The sequence below is a fragment of the Neodiprion fabricii genome, chromosome 7 (assembly GCF_021155785.1).
Source record: "Neodiprion fabricii isolate iyNeoFabr1 chromosome 7, iyNeoFabr1.1, whole genome shotgun sequence".
Lineage (NCBI taxonomy): Eukaryota > Metazoa > Arthropoda > Insecta > Hymenoptera > Diprionidae > Neodiprion > Neodiprion fabricii.
In genome coordinates this window covers 8,515,840-8,534,796 of record NC_060245.1, presented here as the reverse complement: position 1 = coordinate 8,534,796, position 18,957 = coordinate 8,515,840, and the positions used below count along the sequence as shown (strand labels likewise).

At 41.7% G+C, this 18,957-nt stretch overlaps 1 protein-coding gene across 1 annotated transcript in view; it reads left to right on the top strand.

The window, feature by feature from the left end:
• Positions 1-18,957, top strand: part of LOC124185963 (dynein axonemal heavy chain 2) — a 670,443-nt gene that overhangs the window by 447,581 nt on the left and 203,905 nt on the right. Inside the window, exon 26 of the mRNA XM_046577226.1 lies at positions 17,210-17,319. Within this exon, the coding sequence (XP_046433182.1) occupies positions 17,210-17,319 (110 nt within the window). The remainder of the gene's footprint in view (positions 1-17,209; positions 17,320-18,957) is intronic.

Below are 18,957 nucleotides of genomic sequence, written 5' to 3'. Positions count from 1 at the left end.
TTCAGAACTTTTTTTTTGTTTTCGTGTTCATGCGACACCAAATGGAGGATATACTGCGAAAGTGGATACAGTAAACTCTGTACAGTTGCACGTCCTGGGAGCTGTAGGTGTGTGAAATTCTTGGAAAAAACGCAATTATGCAGCGCCTCTTTCAATGGCTCTCCGTAACCGCCTTTTGACCAATCCCGTGTAACGGCTCGAGCGTGCCGGAAATCAAACAGATAACCTTTCGCACACTCGAAATGAATATGTTTCTCTTTAAATTTGGTAATGATTGTATGTAGGTATGGACTCCAAGGTGGAATGAATTGAAGATTTATTTCAGATATTTCACAAAAATAGAGATCTCTATGAGATCTATAAGGGCTTCACCAAAGGTACATTATTAGCGTTAGATAGCCAATTTCCAGTTCTCTGGTTGCTGATTCGTAAACAATTACTCGCCGGAGAAAGCGTGAGACAATTTCTGTATTCACTTTTTCTGACGATTCTGCACTGGTAGTAGATGATTTCTCTAGCAATAGTGACTTCTGGCATTTAGATATCATGACAAGTGAGACTTCATCCCATGCTTCAGTCATCCAAAAAATCACATCTTTCATATTGATAGATTTCAATTGGCATTCGCTGAAAAATTATTTTGTGCGCCATTCAATATGGATGATACAAGTAAGCGCCTGTATTTCGCTTTCGTTGTTGCTATCATTCTCTGATCCATTGGTTGGATCAGGAAGGTTACGTTTGGTGGTAAAAATAATACCGCGAAGCCATCAACATTTATAACTTCCGGTATCAGATGGGATGGAGCATTATATAATATCAATACAGCTTTCGAAGGTAAGTCGTGTTTCTGAAGAATTATCGATTCGTAAGAGACAAACTCTTTGAACAATACTCAAAATATAGCCTGACTCATCCATGCACTTGCTTGGTGTGTATAGTACAATAGAAAATCGTGTTATCCACTTGTGACAGATTGCGAATGACTCTGATGGCTGGCGTGAATGGTATTTAGGACAGGGGGGTGGGGAGGGGGGGGGGGGGGGGTGTACCCCGAAGCAGGTTTGAAAAAAAAGAGCTGGGATGGGGGGGGGGGGGGGTAGGAAGAAGGAAAAGGTAGAGGGTCTAGGTTACCTCTTTATGTGCGGGGCTCCGCATGTACTGGGTCCGGAAGTAGGACGGGAGGTGACGTGCGGGGAAGGTGAGGAAGGGATCGAGGATGACGGATGAGAGGCTGTGGGCGCCGGCGGGGTCCCACGAGTTGCGACGGAGGTCCCGCGTACAAACTGCGCAGGATGGGTCGTGTTTGCTTACGCGTGGCACAAGCCTCTATGAGGCTTGCTTCTGGCGGAGCCGTGGGGGGTCCTCCGTGCTTACACGGACTTCGAGCGCGTGGGCCCGCGGAGGGGCTGGTGAAAAAAGAAGGGGATGGTGGCGGTGAAGATAGATGAAAACGGCGAAAAGAAAAAGAGAGAAGGAGAGAGAGAAAGAAAAGTTTAGGGCAATGTGCCAGGAAGAGAGAAAGGAGGATAGGAAGAAGGAGAATAAGAAAAATCCTGAAAAGGACTAATTTTTGTTCGTTAGCGATTTTATTGAGGATGCGGAGTGCTGCTGGAGCCGGAGATACTGTGGTGACGTTTGATTGATTCGCTGACAGTGTTCTCTCCCGGCCAGCAGTCGTAGCCTTATAGGCCGGCGCGGACCATGGAGAGAGGCTGGCCGGCCAAGTGGGCTGCGCGGAGCGGCGGCGCGGGCATTTGTGCTGTGCATAAGGCTCTGCTCCTTTTGCATTAGAATGCATGCAAAACAGCCCGCGCCGGGTTCGTTCGCGCCTTTTGAGCCGACTCTGGCACGTGAGCGTTGGGCCGAGGGTTGCGGGTAACAATCGTCTTTCCAGATGTTCTTGAACGCTCTATTTTCCAATAACTGGTAAAGGTAATTTACATGATCCATCTGCATTCGAACAAGGCATTACCGTGATCCACTCTTTATTTTTTTTTTTTGAATCTAGTTGCGTTCTTTCGTCTTTACTGGCAAGTGTCTTATTTAGCATCATTTTATAAGCCAGGCTGGTCATAGCTTATGCATAAAATTAAAAAAATTTACTATTTAATAAAATTATAATGTAGAAATAGGATACATTACAAATATATATATTTTTTATAACTTTCATCCATTCTTGTGAAACAAAATCTAACTGTTATGAATTTTTACTTGTGAAAAATATATAATCAATAATTGTGAATTAAGCGTGGTTTATTCCTCAAAGTAATCCATGAAATCATCATCGTTATCCTGTTCGCTCGCATTATCATCATCATCGGTATTTTCAGCATCTATCATTATAGCTATAGTTTCCACTCTCCATTTTTCTATAATAATTTCTATCGGTGTATGATTATAATAATTTATATAATATATGCTGTTTGGTCTCACTCGAGCTGCCCGCGCGTCCTCAACGAGTTCCTTCGGAAAAGCCGATAATTATTTCTTCCTCCGTCTCCTCGTCCTCACCCCAATCAATGATCGACCAATCATCATCAGCATCATCATCACTTAAAGTATGGTCTCGAAGAGAATGAGATGACATTTATTTCAAAATTAAATCGCAGTGAAGAATCTGTAAAAAGAGCAAACCGAAATAGAAAATGAATGGTGCGGACATATGAACTCGGATCTAAAATATAATTACTTGTTATATGATAACGTACTTACAAAGTCTGTCGTTTTAAAGTCTTCAAATGATTGCTTTTTCACAGTTTGCAACGTTTTTTGTATCTGGAGGGTTGCAAATGTTCAAACGAACACTTTTCCTTCACTCGCTTCATCAAACACTTTTCGTACACGGAAGATTTTCGACCGCGCGAAAATTTCAGAATCCGTATTTGAATTTCTACCGGGCGTTGGTGATCAAGAGACTTTTCCGTCCAACGTTATAAACGTAGGTATTCGGGGCAATGGGTCTGGGACCCCATTTTTTTATACCTGCACCGCTAGCCACCTTCATTTTGGTGACCGATTTTTATTACATGCTTGGGAAACTATACATTGGTACTCTACTCGCAGCATTTGCACAGATTTTTATACTTAGGAGGGTATCCATCATAGGTGGCGGCAGATTCGCGGAGAGGGGGAGGGGGATAGGATGAAAACCTGTTCCAACACGCTTTGAGGCAAGATGCAGCTGTGGAACCGGGTGACTTCAAACGAGCAATAAACCCCAAGAAATTAGGGATGGTGGGAGGGGGACTGCGGAGCCCGTCACCTCTGACGTAATTTTTCACATCAATTGTATCATCTCTGCAGAACCGAGAGAGCAATAAACCTCAAAAATTTAGGGATGGCGGCACGGGTAACGGGTTGGCCCAATCTTCTCTGACGTTATTTTTCCCTCCAAGATGCGCAGAATGCAGTGCGCACCGCCTCCAAATTCTTGAGCTTCATCTGTACAATGCAAGGTGCATCTGACGACTCATCAGTCTTACGCTATACGTGCAAGTGAAAACTTCTGAATATCTTCATCATCCGCGTTATAGTCATGGCCGTCAAAGCGTACATGGGACTTGCAGAGCAGATGGAGGGGACGTGCAATTTGCTGAGAGAGCAACCTCCTGGAGAAGAGAATGACGCTGTCATCAATTATTTGACTGATATTGGAATTGTAAATACCCAAGTTCTGCGCGATATTTCTATGCAACGAGGAACAACCGTTGGCGCGAAAATACGGATCCAACACACAATCACACTCCTACAATCTTGGGTGACGAAGATCAAGCAGTTGCAGCAGCGCGTAGTGGTGACTGGTGGAAATATTAGTACTCCTGCGGGTGAACAGTGAAACGACGTCGACAGCGCGTTTGCTAGCAGGACCCGAACGGGGATTGTCACAAATCTCCGTCATCAAAATTTGGACGCCTTTCTGGACGATGCACAGCACGTCATCACCGAGGAGTTGGAGCTGGTACTGCGCGAGGAGGAAAATGTGAAGGTCAACCTCATATTATCGTGCAAATTCGAAAATACCAAGCACGAAGAGATCTCCACCGAAGTTAAGAGCTTCAATACATCCAACGTGGCGATTCTTCTCCCATCGAGCGATATAGATGGTTGGTGTACACGTGCACGGGATGATCTGCTATCGAAGGTGGAAGATTTCGAACAACGTGATTCCGGCTGGAGTACAATTAAGAACCTCAACATCGCTGTAAACATCAACCGTTATCAGCATCTCGCCGCGGGGGCTTTAACATTCATCGAGCTGCCTAAGGATATTCAACGGAAGAAAGCGGTGGTGAACGTGCGAAACGGGGACGAAAGATGCCTTCTCTGGTTCGTCACATCAGCCCTCTACCCAGTCAACACCAACACCGATAGGACTAACCATTATCGTCGCTATATATCCGAGTTAGACTGTACAGGTATCAAATTTCCTGCTACTCTACATGATGATAAAAAGATTGAGGGATTGAATAATTTGCGCATCAATGTATATGGGATAGTATCTCAAACTTTTTTGCATCATGCAAAATCGAATAAAAGCGTCATCGTGCCAATTGTTTCAAGTAAAAATTTGCATAGCGTAAACATTGACACGATTCATCTGCTAATGGGTGAGAGTAATCCGAAAGAGGACATGGCTTGCGAGTTTGCACCGAGATTCCACTTTGCTTGGATCAAAGATATTTCACGATTGGTGAGCAAACAATTGTCTGATTACAATGGTCAGCTATTTTATGTGACAGATGCTTGTGCCACTTTAGCGTGAAACGCGCCTACGACAATCATCGACAAGATTGCATTATGCTAAATAAAGTACGCATGGAATTACCCAAGTCTAAAGATTTAACATTTTCAAATGTTCAAAACAAATGCACCGTTCTGTTTGTCGTATACGCCGATCTCGAATGTATATTAATCCCCGAACCCGTAGATGAATTTGAAACTCGTAAGACTCATGAAATTCAAAAGCATGTCCCGCACACTGTGGTGTACTATGTACATTGCACTTACTATGAGACTTTATCGGAGTTCCACGGTAAACGCGGTGTCGAGTGCATAGATTGTTATATGCAGCAGCTCGAAGATTTATTACCCAAGTGCAACGCGATCGTCACATGCGCGCAAAGAATTGTTATATTTGCGAAAAACCGTTTACCCCTGAGGAGAAAAAGTGTCGGGATCACTGTCACTTTACGGGTAAATGTCGTGGTCCTGCTCATAATCAGTGTAATTAGAATTTTAGAGAGACGCATACAATTCCAATAGTTTCTCACAATTCGTCCGGTTAAAATTCGCACTTTTTAATAAAATCCCTAGCGTCAACTTTCCCCGGTAAAATTACACTGCTACCCACAAATAAGGAAAAATATACATCCTTCACGAAACGCATTGATCGGACAATGATGCACTTAAGATTCATCGATTCGTTTCGATTTATGGCTAGGAGCATCGATAAACTTTCCACATATTTGACCGATACTGATAAGCGCATAACTCGCAAATTTTATAATAACCCGACTCAGTTCAGTTTGATGACCCGCAAAGGCGTTTTTCCCTATGAATACGTAGATTGTTGGGGGAAACTCGATGAACCGCGATTACCTGCAAAGAAGCATTTCTACTCGCACCTCTGCGATGCAAATATTTCAGACACCAATTACGAGCACGCGAAAACTGTTTGGAGGGAATTTCATTTAGAGTCATTGGGGGGCTATTCAGATTTATATTTAAAGACCGATGTTCTTTTGCTTGACGATATTTTCGAAAATTTCCGCGCTAGCTGCTTCAAAACATACGATTTAGATCCATTGCACATCTACACAGCATCGGGACTTGCTTTCGACGCTACACTCAAATACACGGGGGTAAATTTACAACTTTTAGACAACCCTGAAATGGTGTTACTCATTGAAAGGAGCATTAGAGGCGGCGTAGCGCAATTCTCTAATGGACACGCTCGGGCCAATAACAGGTTTATGGGTGAAGATTTTGATCCAAACAAAGCGGAGTCATACCTCACGTGTTTTGACGTGAATAATCTGTACGGTGTAGCTATGAGCGTGCATTTACCAGTCGGCTCGTTCAAGTGGAAGTATGAGCATGTTGATATAACAAACCACCCGGACGATTCACCGATCGGTTACTTTCTGGAGGTAGATTTGGACTACTCTGTAGAACTCCACGAGGATCATTAAGACTTACCTCTTTGCCCTGAGCATTTCACTCCTCCAGGTAGTAAAATCGCCAAACTCGCGACCACCCTTCATCCTAAAACAAAGTATATATTGCACTATAGAAATTTGAAACATTGTTTGAGTTTAGGGTTAAAATTAACGAAAGTGCATAGAATTTTGAAGTTTGCACAATCTCCATGGCTCAAGCCTTAAATCACTCTCAACACAGACATGCGCAAGCGGTCTAGGAACGAATTTGAGAAAAATTTTTATAAACTCATAAACAACGTGGTGTTCGGCAAGACTATGGAGAATGTGCGAAATCACAAAGATGTGAAATTGGTCACAAAATGGGAGGGAAGAGATGGTGCGGGAACGCTTATTGCAGACCAACACAGTACCTTGAGGGTTCGTCGCCGCCCCCCAATAGCTATAGGATAGAAACTCTGTAAATATCTACGTTCAGCATCTGAGACGATCCGTTGTCAAATTATCAGTTTTTCCATAAACGAAATAAAAATTTCACAGAAATAAAAAAAAGTAATCAGAAAATGAAAAAAAGTTTACCAAAAATGAAGAACAGTTCTCTGAAAATGAAATTCCCATTTGATTAACACGTAAAAAAAGTTTCCAGAAAATGAAAAAAAATTTATTGGAAATGTAAAAAAAATTTCCGGAAATGAAATTTGTATTAATCGTACGGAAGAATAGTATATTATTATTATTATTATTATTATGATTAATATTATTATTATTAATATTATTATTATTAATATTATTATTATTAATGATATGTTACATATGCATGCATGAGAGAAGAGAATGTGGAGATATTTTGTATAATTGAATATTTTATTGTCATTTTTGAAAATACATACATGTCACAGTTATTAATAGAGGATGGATGTGATCGGGAGAGTCACTCATAATTCGGAATTTCCTCTCTTCTTTTATTCTTTTCAAAAAAACTAACACTTCTGTAGCAGCGGGTAGGTGTGTGGGGATTTCGAGACGCTTTCGGTCCTTCACGCTCGAGCCTCTGACTATCACTGCTTTCGCGTGTCTCAACTTCCCCAAGGTAAACTTTAGGATTGAAATTGAGTACCTTACCTACCCCTGCTACATTACAAAGATCGGAACTTCATATCAATACTCGTGTGGTCTAAATCAAAACAAAAGTAGTACGAGAGTTACGAGCGTGAGCACTGAGGCTGCCGGCTTCTTGCGCCGACATGCAAATTATATCACATGTCTGCTTTATTTATCCAACTATTGTGTGAACTATAGAATCCCAACCATTTTACATAGAGCTGATTCCCTCGTTTGCGTAATATTTTCTCCACCGAGTAGCCATCGGGGTATTTTACTTTACTGAGCTCCGCCTCGTAGAATCCACCTTGGATGGGATGCTCTTGATAATCGGTAAGTTTGTAGGTGGGTGGATTGGTATTTTTCACCTCACTCACGGTGAATATTTCAGTCGTCCCATTGGGTGTATAGCCTTTTTCGAATACATTTTTGTACTTGCTGATTCGAACCCGGTCGCCAACTTTGATTTTCCGCTTCCGATTGCTTCGCTTGATTTGCTGAGGCTTGTAAACACTTCGATACAGCTGTTTTTCGTTATCCGCGTTGACATCCACCGGCTTCATCAGTATCGTCCGATGCTTTGTGTTGGTGTAGGATTTCATCAAATCGCTCAAAATATCAATCCACTTATGAGATCCTCGGAGAGTAAACCGCTTTCACATTTAATTTTTCAACGTTCGGTGAAAACGTTCGCATATCGATGCCTTCAAATTGCTGAATGTCGAAAACATGTTGATATTGTGTTGCTGCATGAGAGCCTTGAATTCACTGTTTTAAAATTTTTTGCCCTGATCGACGTGTCGATGTTTAGGTATGCGGTTCGGCATCAGAACCGATTTCATGGCAGCAGTCACATCCTTCCCACTCTTGGACTTTATCGCCACCGCCCACGCATACTTGGAAAATATATTGATGATTGTGAGCAGGTATTTGTATCCCTTGTTATGTAACCTGTATGCGGTCATATCCACGAGATCAGCTTGCCAGGTTTCAGCCAGTCCACGTACATCTACGAATCGCCGCAGATAATTGCGTCGAGCCGGTCTGTGAAGTTCAGCAGCTATTACCACCTTTATTGTTCCCAACTCCTCATCTTCCAATTTTTCGAATTGTCGTCCAACCGCTTTTGATCCTCAATCGATACTAATTCCCTGCTGGCTTATTCCAGCGTCGATGTTGCTTGAATTCCAATATGTTTAATGCGACTCAGCGTGGTATCTATGATTTTGCCATTTATGCGTAGTTGTTTCAACTCCTCGTTGTGATTATGTATGAATCTCTCAAAATTTGATTGAAAAATATCCACAATATCAACACTCATAGACCGTCAAGCAGTATTGAGACCTTTTAAGGACACAGCATCGGTGGGGTGCTGCGGATCAGCTTTGTTACACAATCGTTTACCATCCAGATCGTACTGATTGTCAGGGGTGATTTTGAATCCAGCAACAGGCGGACCACGAACGAATTTTTCACCACTACGCTCCAAATGATGCCCGAATATTTCTATGCTCATCGTTTGACAGTTACTGAACAAATGACGATTTTAAGCTGGTCTACTGCTAATAATCGATTGCGGCTTCCCGCAACTCTTCAATAATGGCCACTATTTCGTTGGTATGACTGGTATTGCCTGCAGCCTATAAAGCCATAAGTAGTCGGAGGCGATCTACAATTTCATTCGGATTATCCCAGTGAACCTAATCCACTTCTCGCCGCTCCTTTCGCACAATCTTATAGTCGGGCAAACTTTTACGAGATTTTTTCGGCGAGCTAACGTGTTGTGCAATGAAATTTCTATACTTTACATTTTTTGTATCATCTCGAAGACTTCCATCGACTTGGTATCATTTTCGATGTACATTTGTCATCGTTATAATTTTTATGTAATTACTTTTATCAGCATCATTTACAAGCGAGGCATCGGGCGATTTTTTGAACAACAATTTCAGTAATCCAGGTGTTTTTTCGTAACTTTCATCTCTCACGTTGATCCGATCATCAGAGAAATTGACCCGCCAATCGCCAATCATCAAACTGTTTGTCAGCTTTCGAACGCCGTATACGGTACCTAAATCTTTCTTTTTGCTCGTTATGAACATTTTTAAATATTATGCCACGGAATCTTTTATTTTCCGCACAGGCGTGCTTGTAGTGGAAGTTTCACCAAATTTCAACGTTTCGTCATAAGCATCCATGAAATCCTCCTCATCCTCCTTATCCTCATCGTCATCCTCGGTACGCTCCTCCTCTCGTTCATTCATGGTAACATCTGGAAGTTCTGTTTTAATTTCTTGTTTCACATGCTGCTGCTGCTGCTGCTGCTTTGAACTATCCACCAATTCTTGCAACGGCGTCACTAGTGGTTTGAACACCTCTTCCATAACCTGCTTGGTCATGTCTTTGTCCAACTTGATCATTTTGTGATTCCGACGAATGACATCGCTAGCTTTAGATATTTCACTCAACGTATCGCTATGCTTAGGAATCTTGGAGCTCTCCATATTGACAACTTGATGGCCACGACATAACTGTACGAATTTCAGTTGGTTTATGCTGATAAAGCAGTCGGATCCTTTCCTGTATCTCCCCCCGTCGATTTCGCTATCCTTGTCAATCACCACAAAACTGTATTTACCATCATTCCAACATGCTGAGCAAAAGTCCTTAAATTGCTGATAAGTCATGTCGGTGTTCACGTGATCGTTGTAGATATGTTTCAAATTCGTTTCATCTTGGCGAAATAGAACCAACATGTTTGCATTGAGACAGAAGCAACTCACCCCCTTCGATTTGTTCAATAATTTATCAAGAATATTGACAATTTATACTGAAGTATATTTTATTTTGAATTGCTTCTACTCGACGCGGCCTGGGTCAAGTGCTGTCGAGGCTCAGACAATCTTATTATATTATGTTGGGCGCGAGTTAATTATCAAAATTAACAAAAACAAAATAACGGCTAAGCTCAGTTGGCTGACAAATAACGATAAATAGTTTTATTTATAGACTCTGTTCGCAAGGGAGTTCATTTGGGGACCCGAGGAAGGGAGAGTCCAAATTTCCAAGAGCATAGAAGAAAGAATTGGACAGAATGTACAAGTTTATTTGTACTTACAAATTGTTGTCGAAATCGGACTTTCACAATTACGATGGGATTGATTCCACAGTCAAATTACAAGACAGTACTACGTACTAGTTGACGCAAGAGTCAAACTGTACGGAACTGACTTAATAGTCAAATCACAAAATATACTGTACTAACAGTAAGGTTGAAACAAGAGTCAAACTATGGAACTGTCACGTGCAAAGGTCGATACAAAAGTCGAATTGCAAAATCGTGTAATAGGCACGGGGGTTGACACAAGAGTCAAACCACGCGAACGCTACCCACTGAGGTTGACATAGAAGTGATTGTGCTGGCTCCTGCCGCACGTGGCTTCGATCGACAATTCGCTCGACAATTTGACGCCTGCGCGCTAGCCTGAATTTGAATGTCTGTACCCTATTAGTCTCGAATCAATATGGCGTAACGGCGCATAATATTTAAATGATTTTAAGTGATTCGGAAGCTATTTATTAATCGTAGATACTTTATAATTAGAGATTTCGACTCTGACGTTGAGTTAGATACGATTATCCTATATTCCTGTTACAGCATTGTCACGCTCTAGATGTTCAGGTATGCGCGCATATGTTTGACTGAGATGAAAGCTATCAACGTCGCGATGTCTACCCATGCTGAAGTATGCTCTGATGTCATCCTGCTTCTCACACGCCACATCATCGAAAATCATAACAGAGTTCGGGTGCGCATCTTCAGGTTTCACAACATCCGTGTTCTCACTAAATGTGAAATACCCCACACCCCGTACGGGTTTTAGCAGCTTTTCCAAAAATTAATACTTTGGCTGAATGAGGAATTTTGAATAAACGTAGACATTTTCGAATCTCAATCCGTTGTCGTGGGTGATGAGTTGGAGGAGAGCGTGAGTTTTATCATAATTGGACGGACCACAAAAAATTGCCCTTACGGTATTTGGTAATAATTTTCCATGAAGTTTCTCTTTCTTCTTGTTTCCACGCCGAACTATTTTGTCGAAATTCGCGACAAGCAGTTTATCCGTCTGATCTTTAAATCTCATGATGATCGATTAAGGCGTCAACGAGGACTAAGGTGATTGCATATAAATTCACCCATTTATAGCACTCTCGTTAGTTGCTGCTCGACTATGAAGACGTGCACAACACGTAAGAGGTGCGGCGGAGGTTTACTGAATAAAATCATCAATCGTCTCCCAGTTCAGTTGCATGTACTGGAATATCAATACTGCGGACCAGGTACGAAATTGAGGAAGAGGTTGGCTCGTGCTGATCCAGGTATTAACCCTTTGGATGCTGCGTGTGAAGACCACGACATTGCATACGCAAAAAATCAAGATATCGCCGCGAGAAATCTAGCCGACAAAGTGCTTGCTGAGAGGGCGTGAGAACGTGTATTGGCCAAAGACGCTAGTGTGTGTGAAAAAGCCGTAGCTTGGAGAGAGTCACCAAAACCATGAAGGCTAAATCTAAACTCGGAATGGGATTAGCATGGAAACTTAAAGTGCCTGTGCAGAAGAAGAAGAAACTTGGAGATAGTGCGCAGAAGAAGAAACTTGGAGATAGTGCGCAGAAGAAGAAACTTGGAGCGGGCGCGCAGAAAAAGAAATCCACAATGGGTGTAAAGACTAAACAGCGGAAGAGGGCAAAGAATCTTGAAACGATCATTAACGCCGCAAAGGCATCAATGCGACCGGGTTATAAAGCCGTCGAGTCGGCGTTGGCGGGTACTCCTGCGGCCGCGCATGGGAAGAATGTTCGTGTGCCTCGTGTTATATCTGTGCCTTATAAAATTGGCAGTATCCTACCGTTTCTTATTCCAATTCTGGCTGGTCTAAGCGCTACTGGGGCTCTAGCGGGTGGTGCTGCGGGCTTAGCTAAAGCCGTCAACGAAGCTAGTGTCAACAAACTTCGGGTGAACGAAACCAAACGGCATAATACAACAATGGAGGCGATTGCGTTAGGCAAGGCATTCTACCTGCGACCCTACCGCAGCGGAATGGGCCTGTACTTACGTCCGGCAAAAAATTAGCAAAGCTACCACTCTGAGCTCTCACCAGCATTGTTTTACGCAACTATGCTAAAAATATGAAAATTTCACATTTTCGAGGCGTTTTCATGCGGAATGATCTACCGAAAAGAGAACCAAAAATGCGTGAATCTGCAATTATTAATCTTGACAATGAAAACGGTCCTGGGACAGATTGGGTTGCGTACAAAAAAAAATGGTGACCATGTTGTGTATTTCGACAGTTTTGGTGATTTGCAACCGCCTAAGGATTGGATGAACTATCTCGGTGTCGGTAGCGTTTGATATAATCGGAGAAGATACCAGGAGTATGATACTATTATTTTTTGTCACTTGTGTCTCAAATTTCTCAGCCGACGGTTAAAAAAAGAGGATTGCTACATAATCAAGCATCAGTCATGATAGAATCGTTGGCGTTGACACTATTGGGCAGCTCATCCGTGTTGGACGCGCAATATTTTCCTCCAATCGAGCTATCATCGAAGAAAAACTATGTTGAAAATATGTAAATTTGAACAAGTGGTGAATTTGAAAAATTAACGACGGAGCCAGAAATCGAACCTGGTATCTAGCGATGCTTTACCGGAGACTTACTCCACTAGACCACCTAGCCGCCCTGACTCTGTTGTCATTAATTTCTCTCATAACCAGTGAGTTCAAATTTGTTTTCATGTGCCCGATTTGTATGAGTAAGAATTTCTTCTCTGCATGCACGATGTAAGGAGACTGTAGTATGTAGATGTTATGTTTACCCTTTCAATCCTTTGCTTTCGATGAGAAGCCCGTAAGACGGCAATGCCGTCTAATAAATGAGATGCGGATGTGCAAATCATTAATCTACGAGAGAATTTTGTTGAAAATATGTAAATTTGAACAAAAACTTGAAAAACAATGTTCTTGGACACGACGAGTTCACGACATTCAATTCAATATCCAATATTCAAGAGGGTTGTAATAAATTTCATCTAGAGCGGGTGGACAAAAGCCGAGAAGTTATAACTATACCTACCGGGAGCTACGAAATTGAAGATATCGAATATTTTCTGCGTAAGGAGATACTCAACGACATCACCCTCAGTCTGCAATCTAACAACAACGAACTGAACAGTGAAGTTCCGTGCAATCAAATGATAGATTTCAAACCCAAAGATTTCATGGGGCGCTTATTAGGATTCAAGCCGGTTGAGCTGGCAAGAGATGTTTCACATAAATCAGAATTACCGGTGGCCATACTGAAAGTTAATACCATACGCGTTGAGTGCAACATAACCACAGGGGCGTACATAAATGATCGTAAAGCTCACACGATTCACAGATTTTTCTCCACCGTTCCATCAGGATATAAGATTGTCGAAGTGCCTGCCAGCGTCATTTACATACCAATCGCCGTACAATCCATGTATAATATACAGCTGAGAATAGTCGATCAAGACGACGAGTGGATCAATTTTCGCGGAGTAACGATAACTGTGCGCTTACATGTGAAATTTCATGAATAATGGGGATCGTGTTTGAGACCTGTGTCGGGAAAGAGTTGTACAAGCAAGACGTCATGGCTAAATATCGCCAGTCGTCCAGCACCTTCAACGAAATCGACATCCCCGCTGACACCTCTGAACATTTGATTTCTCCGAAGCCTAGGTCTTCGATTACGTGGAAATTTCGGAAAATAAGAATTTGTGTTCGCTGCATCCTGTGTGTGTTACCAGGGAAGAAATAATAAGAATACAGAAACCTGTGGTATTCGACGAATCGATTGCGGACTCTGAGATTTATGCTCATCAGCCGTTCGCATCATCCACCTTTCAGAACAATGATGAAATCCATATTGTTGTGCAACATCAACACTTGCGTCTACTGCCCAGTAAAAGCTTTCTCCACATTCATGGAAAAATTACAAAGGACGATGGTGTAAATGCGGTGACGACCACGAAATTGATCAATATGGCTGTTTGCCATTTGTTTGGGGAAGTTCGCTACAAGTTGAACGGTGTGGAGATTGATTGGAATAAAAATTATGGTATCACCAGTGTTATGAAGGGGCACTTATCCTTAAGTCCCGGTCAGCTATATAGTCTGGAGAATACCGGTTGGTTGAGCGGTAATATCAAACTAACTGATGCTTCTTCAAATTTCGACGTTGTTCTACCGTTAAATTATATTCTGGGCTTCGCCCAAGATTATTGTCGAGTCATCGTCAATGGCAAACACGAGTTGATTCTCACACGTTCCAACACCGATTTGAATGCGGTGATTCGGACCCCGCCCACGGAAAACATCAAAATTACCCTCAATAAAATCGAGTGGTTGCTACCCTACATCAAACTGGCCGATAAACGGAAAATCCAGCTACTCAACTACATTGCCAAGGATCCGGATATATCCATGAGTTTTCGTTTGTGGAAAACGTACGTGTATCCGATGCTCCCGCCAACGAAGCGATATGTGTGGGTGGTCAAGACATCGACGCAGTTGGAGAAGCCGAGATATGTCGTTCTGGGATTCCAAACTGCAAAAAGACACGATCCCCAGACAAATGCCACTGAATTTGATCATTGTCGAATTAGAGATGTGAAACTCTTTCTCATCTCGCAGTGTTATCGCTATGGAAATGTGAATCTCGATACATCCAATAATCAGTACGCCATTCTCTGCAACATGTATGTTCAATTTTAAACGGTCTACTACAACAAAGAGGCCGAACCTTTGTTATTGACGTGTGAATTCATAAACCAAGCTTCCCTCATCGTTATCGATTGCTCGAAACAGAATGAATCGTTGAAAACCGGACCGGTGGATATTCGATTCGAATTTGAAGCGAGCATGGAATTTCCCCGAAACACCGCAGCCTATTATACGATCTTGCACGATCGAGTCGTTGGGTACGGTCCGATTAGCGGTACGGTAGGGAAATTAGTGTAAGTCAATTTTGAAATAATAATATGTTTAATTAATATGGATATTGAAAGTAATATGTATAATTTTACTTGTTAAATTAAGAATAAGATAATTCAGAATAGAATAAGAAACTGAAAGTAATCCCAATTGAATAAAAAAATTATTGAATGCATTCAAACGCCATTTTGAACCTTCCTTCAGGAACCACTTCATGGAATTTTTTTAATAGGTCTAAAGGTTTTTCACCCTAGCTAATTTATACGCGATTTTCCAGCGCCAAACAAGTTTCGAGAGGAACTATTTTGTGTGTGTATGTGTGTGTGTGTGTGTGTGTTTCAAATCCCATTAAAATATTCATCTTTTGTCAAACCGCGGAAATGATCAAATGGCGCGGGGGAGCGAGGGGGAACGTCGCGGGTTCAGGGGGGAGCTTGGGGGGAGGGCCGCGGGTTCAGGGAGGTGGCGAGGGGGCAGCGCCGCGGACTTAGGGGGGAGCTAGGGGGGAGGGCTGCGGGCTTAGGGGAAACGAGGGGGGAGCTAGGAGGAGCTTGGGGGGAGCGTCGCTATTTTTAAGTCAGAACTCTTATATATACACTACTCCGGTATAATGGCTAAAAATTGCAAAACTCAGACTACGCTCATCGGGCAAGCAGATCGGCAACTGAGTTCTGAGCACCTTGATAACGGAAACTCAAGATAGCCAACCGTTTGTCGCGCGCTGCTACTGGAACAATCACTTCTCACACTTCTTTACATACCTTTGATATTTCGATACCTAATTACAAAACCCCTCCTGCTTCTGACTAACGCCAGTACACAAGTACTCCAAACTTTGGGGCTGGGAATTCGGACATCCGCCCTTGTGATGAGCAATACTACCCGCTTATCATCAGCTTTTAGATTACGTACTTTTTAAATCTAACTTATAGCTACATCGAATTCCGGTGTTGTGAAATGCTGATTAGTGACGGGATGAGCCGGTGCTCCAGATATAGGTGTAGATGCCGTGAAATGCTCGTGAAGCGCTGGTACCAAAAACAATGTAAAGCTTACGAATGTAAGTCACTCAAAGTATTCATCAGTTTCTGAATTACTAGATGAGCTGCAGGGAGGTAACGGCTTGCTGGCCAACAACGGGAATCTTTGGTTTGTTTTTCTTGTGCCAGAGCTCTAAGTGGGCGTTCTCTCCGCAGCCTTGTGGCTGATCCCGCTCGTGATGACAGCAGCACTCTCGTCGTTCTTCCATCAAATAATCCACAATTTTGGCGATAGATGATTTCGCTGAATTCATTGTCGATCCCCCACTCAGTATCACATAAACACGAAAACAAAAAGAAACAAGAGTCCTGAATTATCTGATTTGCTAGCTTCTAAAATATCCGCTCTCGGAGTTTTGAATGCGTCACCCTCACTCGAGCTCTGTTTTCTACTTCATCGCGAAGTCTCCAATTTTGGGTTCAATCTAGGGTTCGAAAAGTTGTTTGTAACGGGTATCAAAAATTCCACTTCACAAGGTATATGTAGTTTGTAGGTCAATCTATTGATATACTTGCAGCTGCGTAAACTGCGTCTTCCATCAACTATGCTGGTATTGACAACGACCTTCCACTAAATGCTAACTCCACTTATTGTGCTAGTCGTTTACAGAATCGGGTTCTAACGTGATCGTATTATTTGAAAACTGGATACTTTTTTTCTGGATATGTTTAATTGTACGGTGGTTAGGTAAAAAAATTACTATTACTTCATGTTACGAGAATAACTAATGTCTATGCATTATCCCTTCAGTTTTCACTAACTTAAATCTTTTTTCCACAGCAAGTGACATAACATCCGCAACCATTGATATATATAGAGGATAACTAATGTCTATGCATTATTCCTTCAGTTTTCACTAACTTAAATCTTTTTTCCACAGCAAGTGACATAACATCCGCAACCATTGATATGTATACCAATGTCATTCAAAAGATGTTACCTACACCAGCAAAGATGCACTACTTATTCAACTTGCGAGACATATCCAAAGTACGTTTGTTTTATCTGGGTGTTATATTATGAATAAAACCATCTACGTTCATGGCATACGATAGTAATTTGGGGCTATTTATGTTCTGTTATTTTTTGGGTCCCCGGCCCTTGCATTAGTGTAACAAAGTCCATTTACAAAAGTCTCCTTTCCTATATGACGCACCTCACTACTACCTTGAAACGCTATCGTCATAAAGGTGAATGGCAATGACAGCATCGTACTGAAATTGTAGGCATTAGGGGAGTGGCTGGTGAAATTGTTAAGTTCGGTATTTTTCAATAGAACTAAACGCGCATCAGACCACTTGTCCTTGGGCCTTGTACATCATGGACAACTATCTCGTGAGTGAAAAACGTTTTTGGTGTTGCGCGTTTAGTTCTTCATTGGGGGGGGGGGGGGGGGTACTGGCCATCGATATATTATACCGAAGACGATTTATCTTGACCTTGATGACTTGTTGATTAATGTTATTCTTCGATATAAAGGTCACAACTCAAAACACTTTTTTATAGTGTTTACGTTTCGGCCCTGATGGGGGCCCTCCTCAGAACAACTTATTTAAAAATCTGTAGCGAACAAAAATAAAATAATGTACAACTAGGTTTTAACAAAATTGAACATAGTGGTATAGATAATATACAAGGATGTTTAAGCAACTATAAAAGAGAGGAATTACCCAGTATGGGATGACAATTTCAATTACATCGAATGCGTGTTGGTAATTATTGAATAAATAGAAACAATAAAAAACAAAAAGCGAAACACACTGCGTTTGGTAGTTCCCAAAAATTCATATTTGTTGTTAATTTTGATAAAATAAAATAAAACACGTTATAGGTTGAATCCAGAGCACATTTGCACAAGTGGAACGTCCAGTGTGTAGTGGGGGGAGGTCGATATCGATAGTTATCAGAGCAAACGCAGAGTCAACGGGTTAAAAGGAAACCAAAATTTTGTTGAGGAGGTAAAATCGAGAGCAAGCTCAGTCGGTAATGGATAATTACAATGGTCTTAACACAAAGGTGTAAATATTACTCAGATGTTGTATGTCTTGTTTTCGGTTGACAGAGGAATAAACGACAACAGAGTCAGGGCGGCTAGGTGGTCTAGTGGAGTAAGGCTCCGGTCAAGCATCTCTAGATACCAGGTTCGATTCCTGGCTCCGTCGTTCATTTTTCGGAATCACCAGTTTTTCAAATTTATACCTCCAACAATGTAGTACATCATATCATTACTCAAAAAGTTTTGGAAAGTTGGAACTTTAGGTTACATACAGTAGCGCTCCAAAGTATGTTGACAAAGACGGTAATTGAGTTAATTACGTGCAAGAATAAACTATAACGTTCTGGGAAGAACGTCGGGAGAAATCTTATGGTGTTTAGGTTTGAGTAGAATTTATCGTGCAGCCTGTCTCGATCTGGAATTTTGTCTTGGCTTGTGCCAGCTATCACTATGCGTGATTGAAATAATTCGTTTCACACAACACTTTGATTTAAAATACACATTCATTAACAATAACATGTTCTTTAAATCGATTTTCGAGTTATTGTTTGTATAGTGTTGTCATTCACTACTTGGTTAATAGTACCAAAGTTCAAGGGTTCTGAATATAAGTGTTCTATGATTCAGAATGA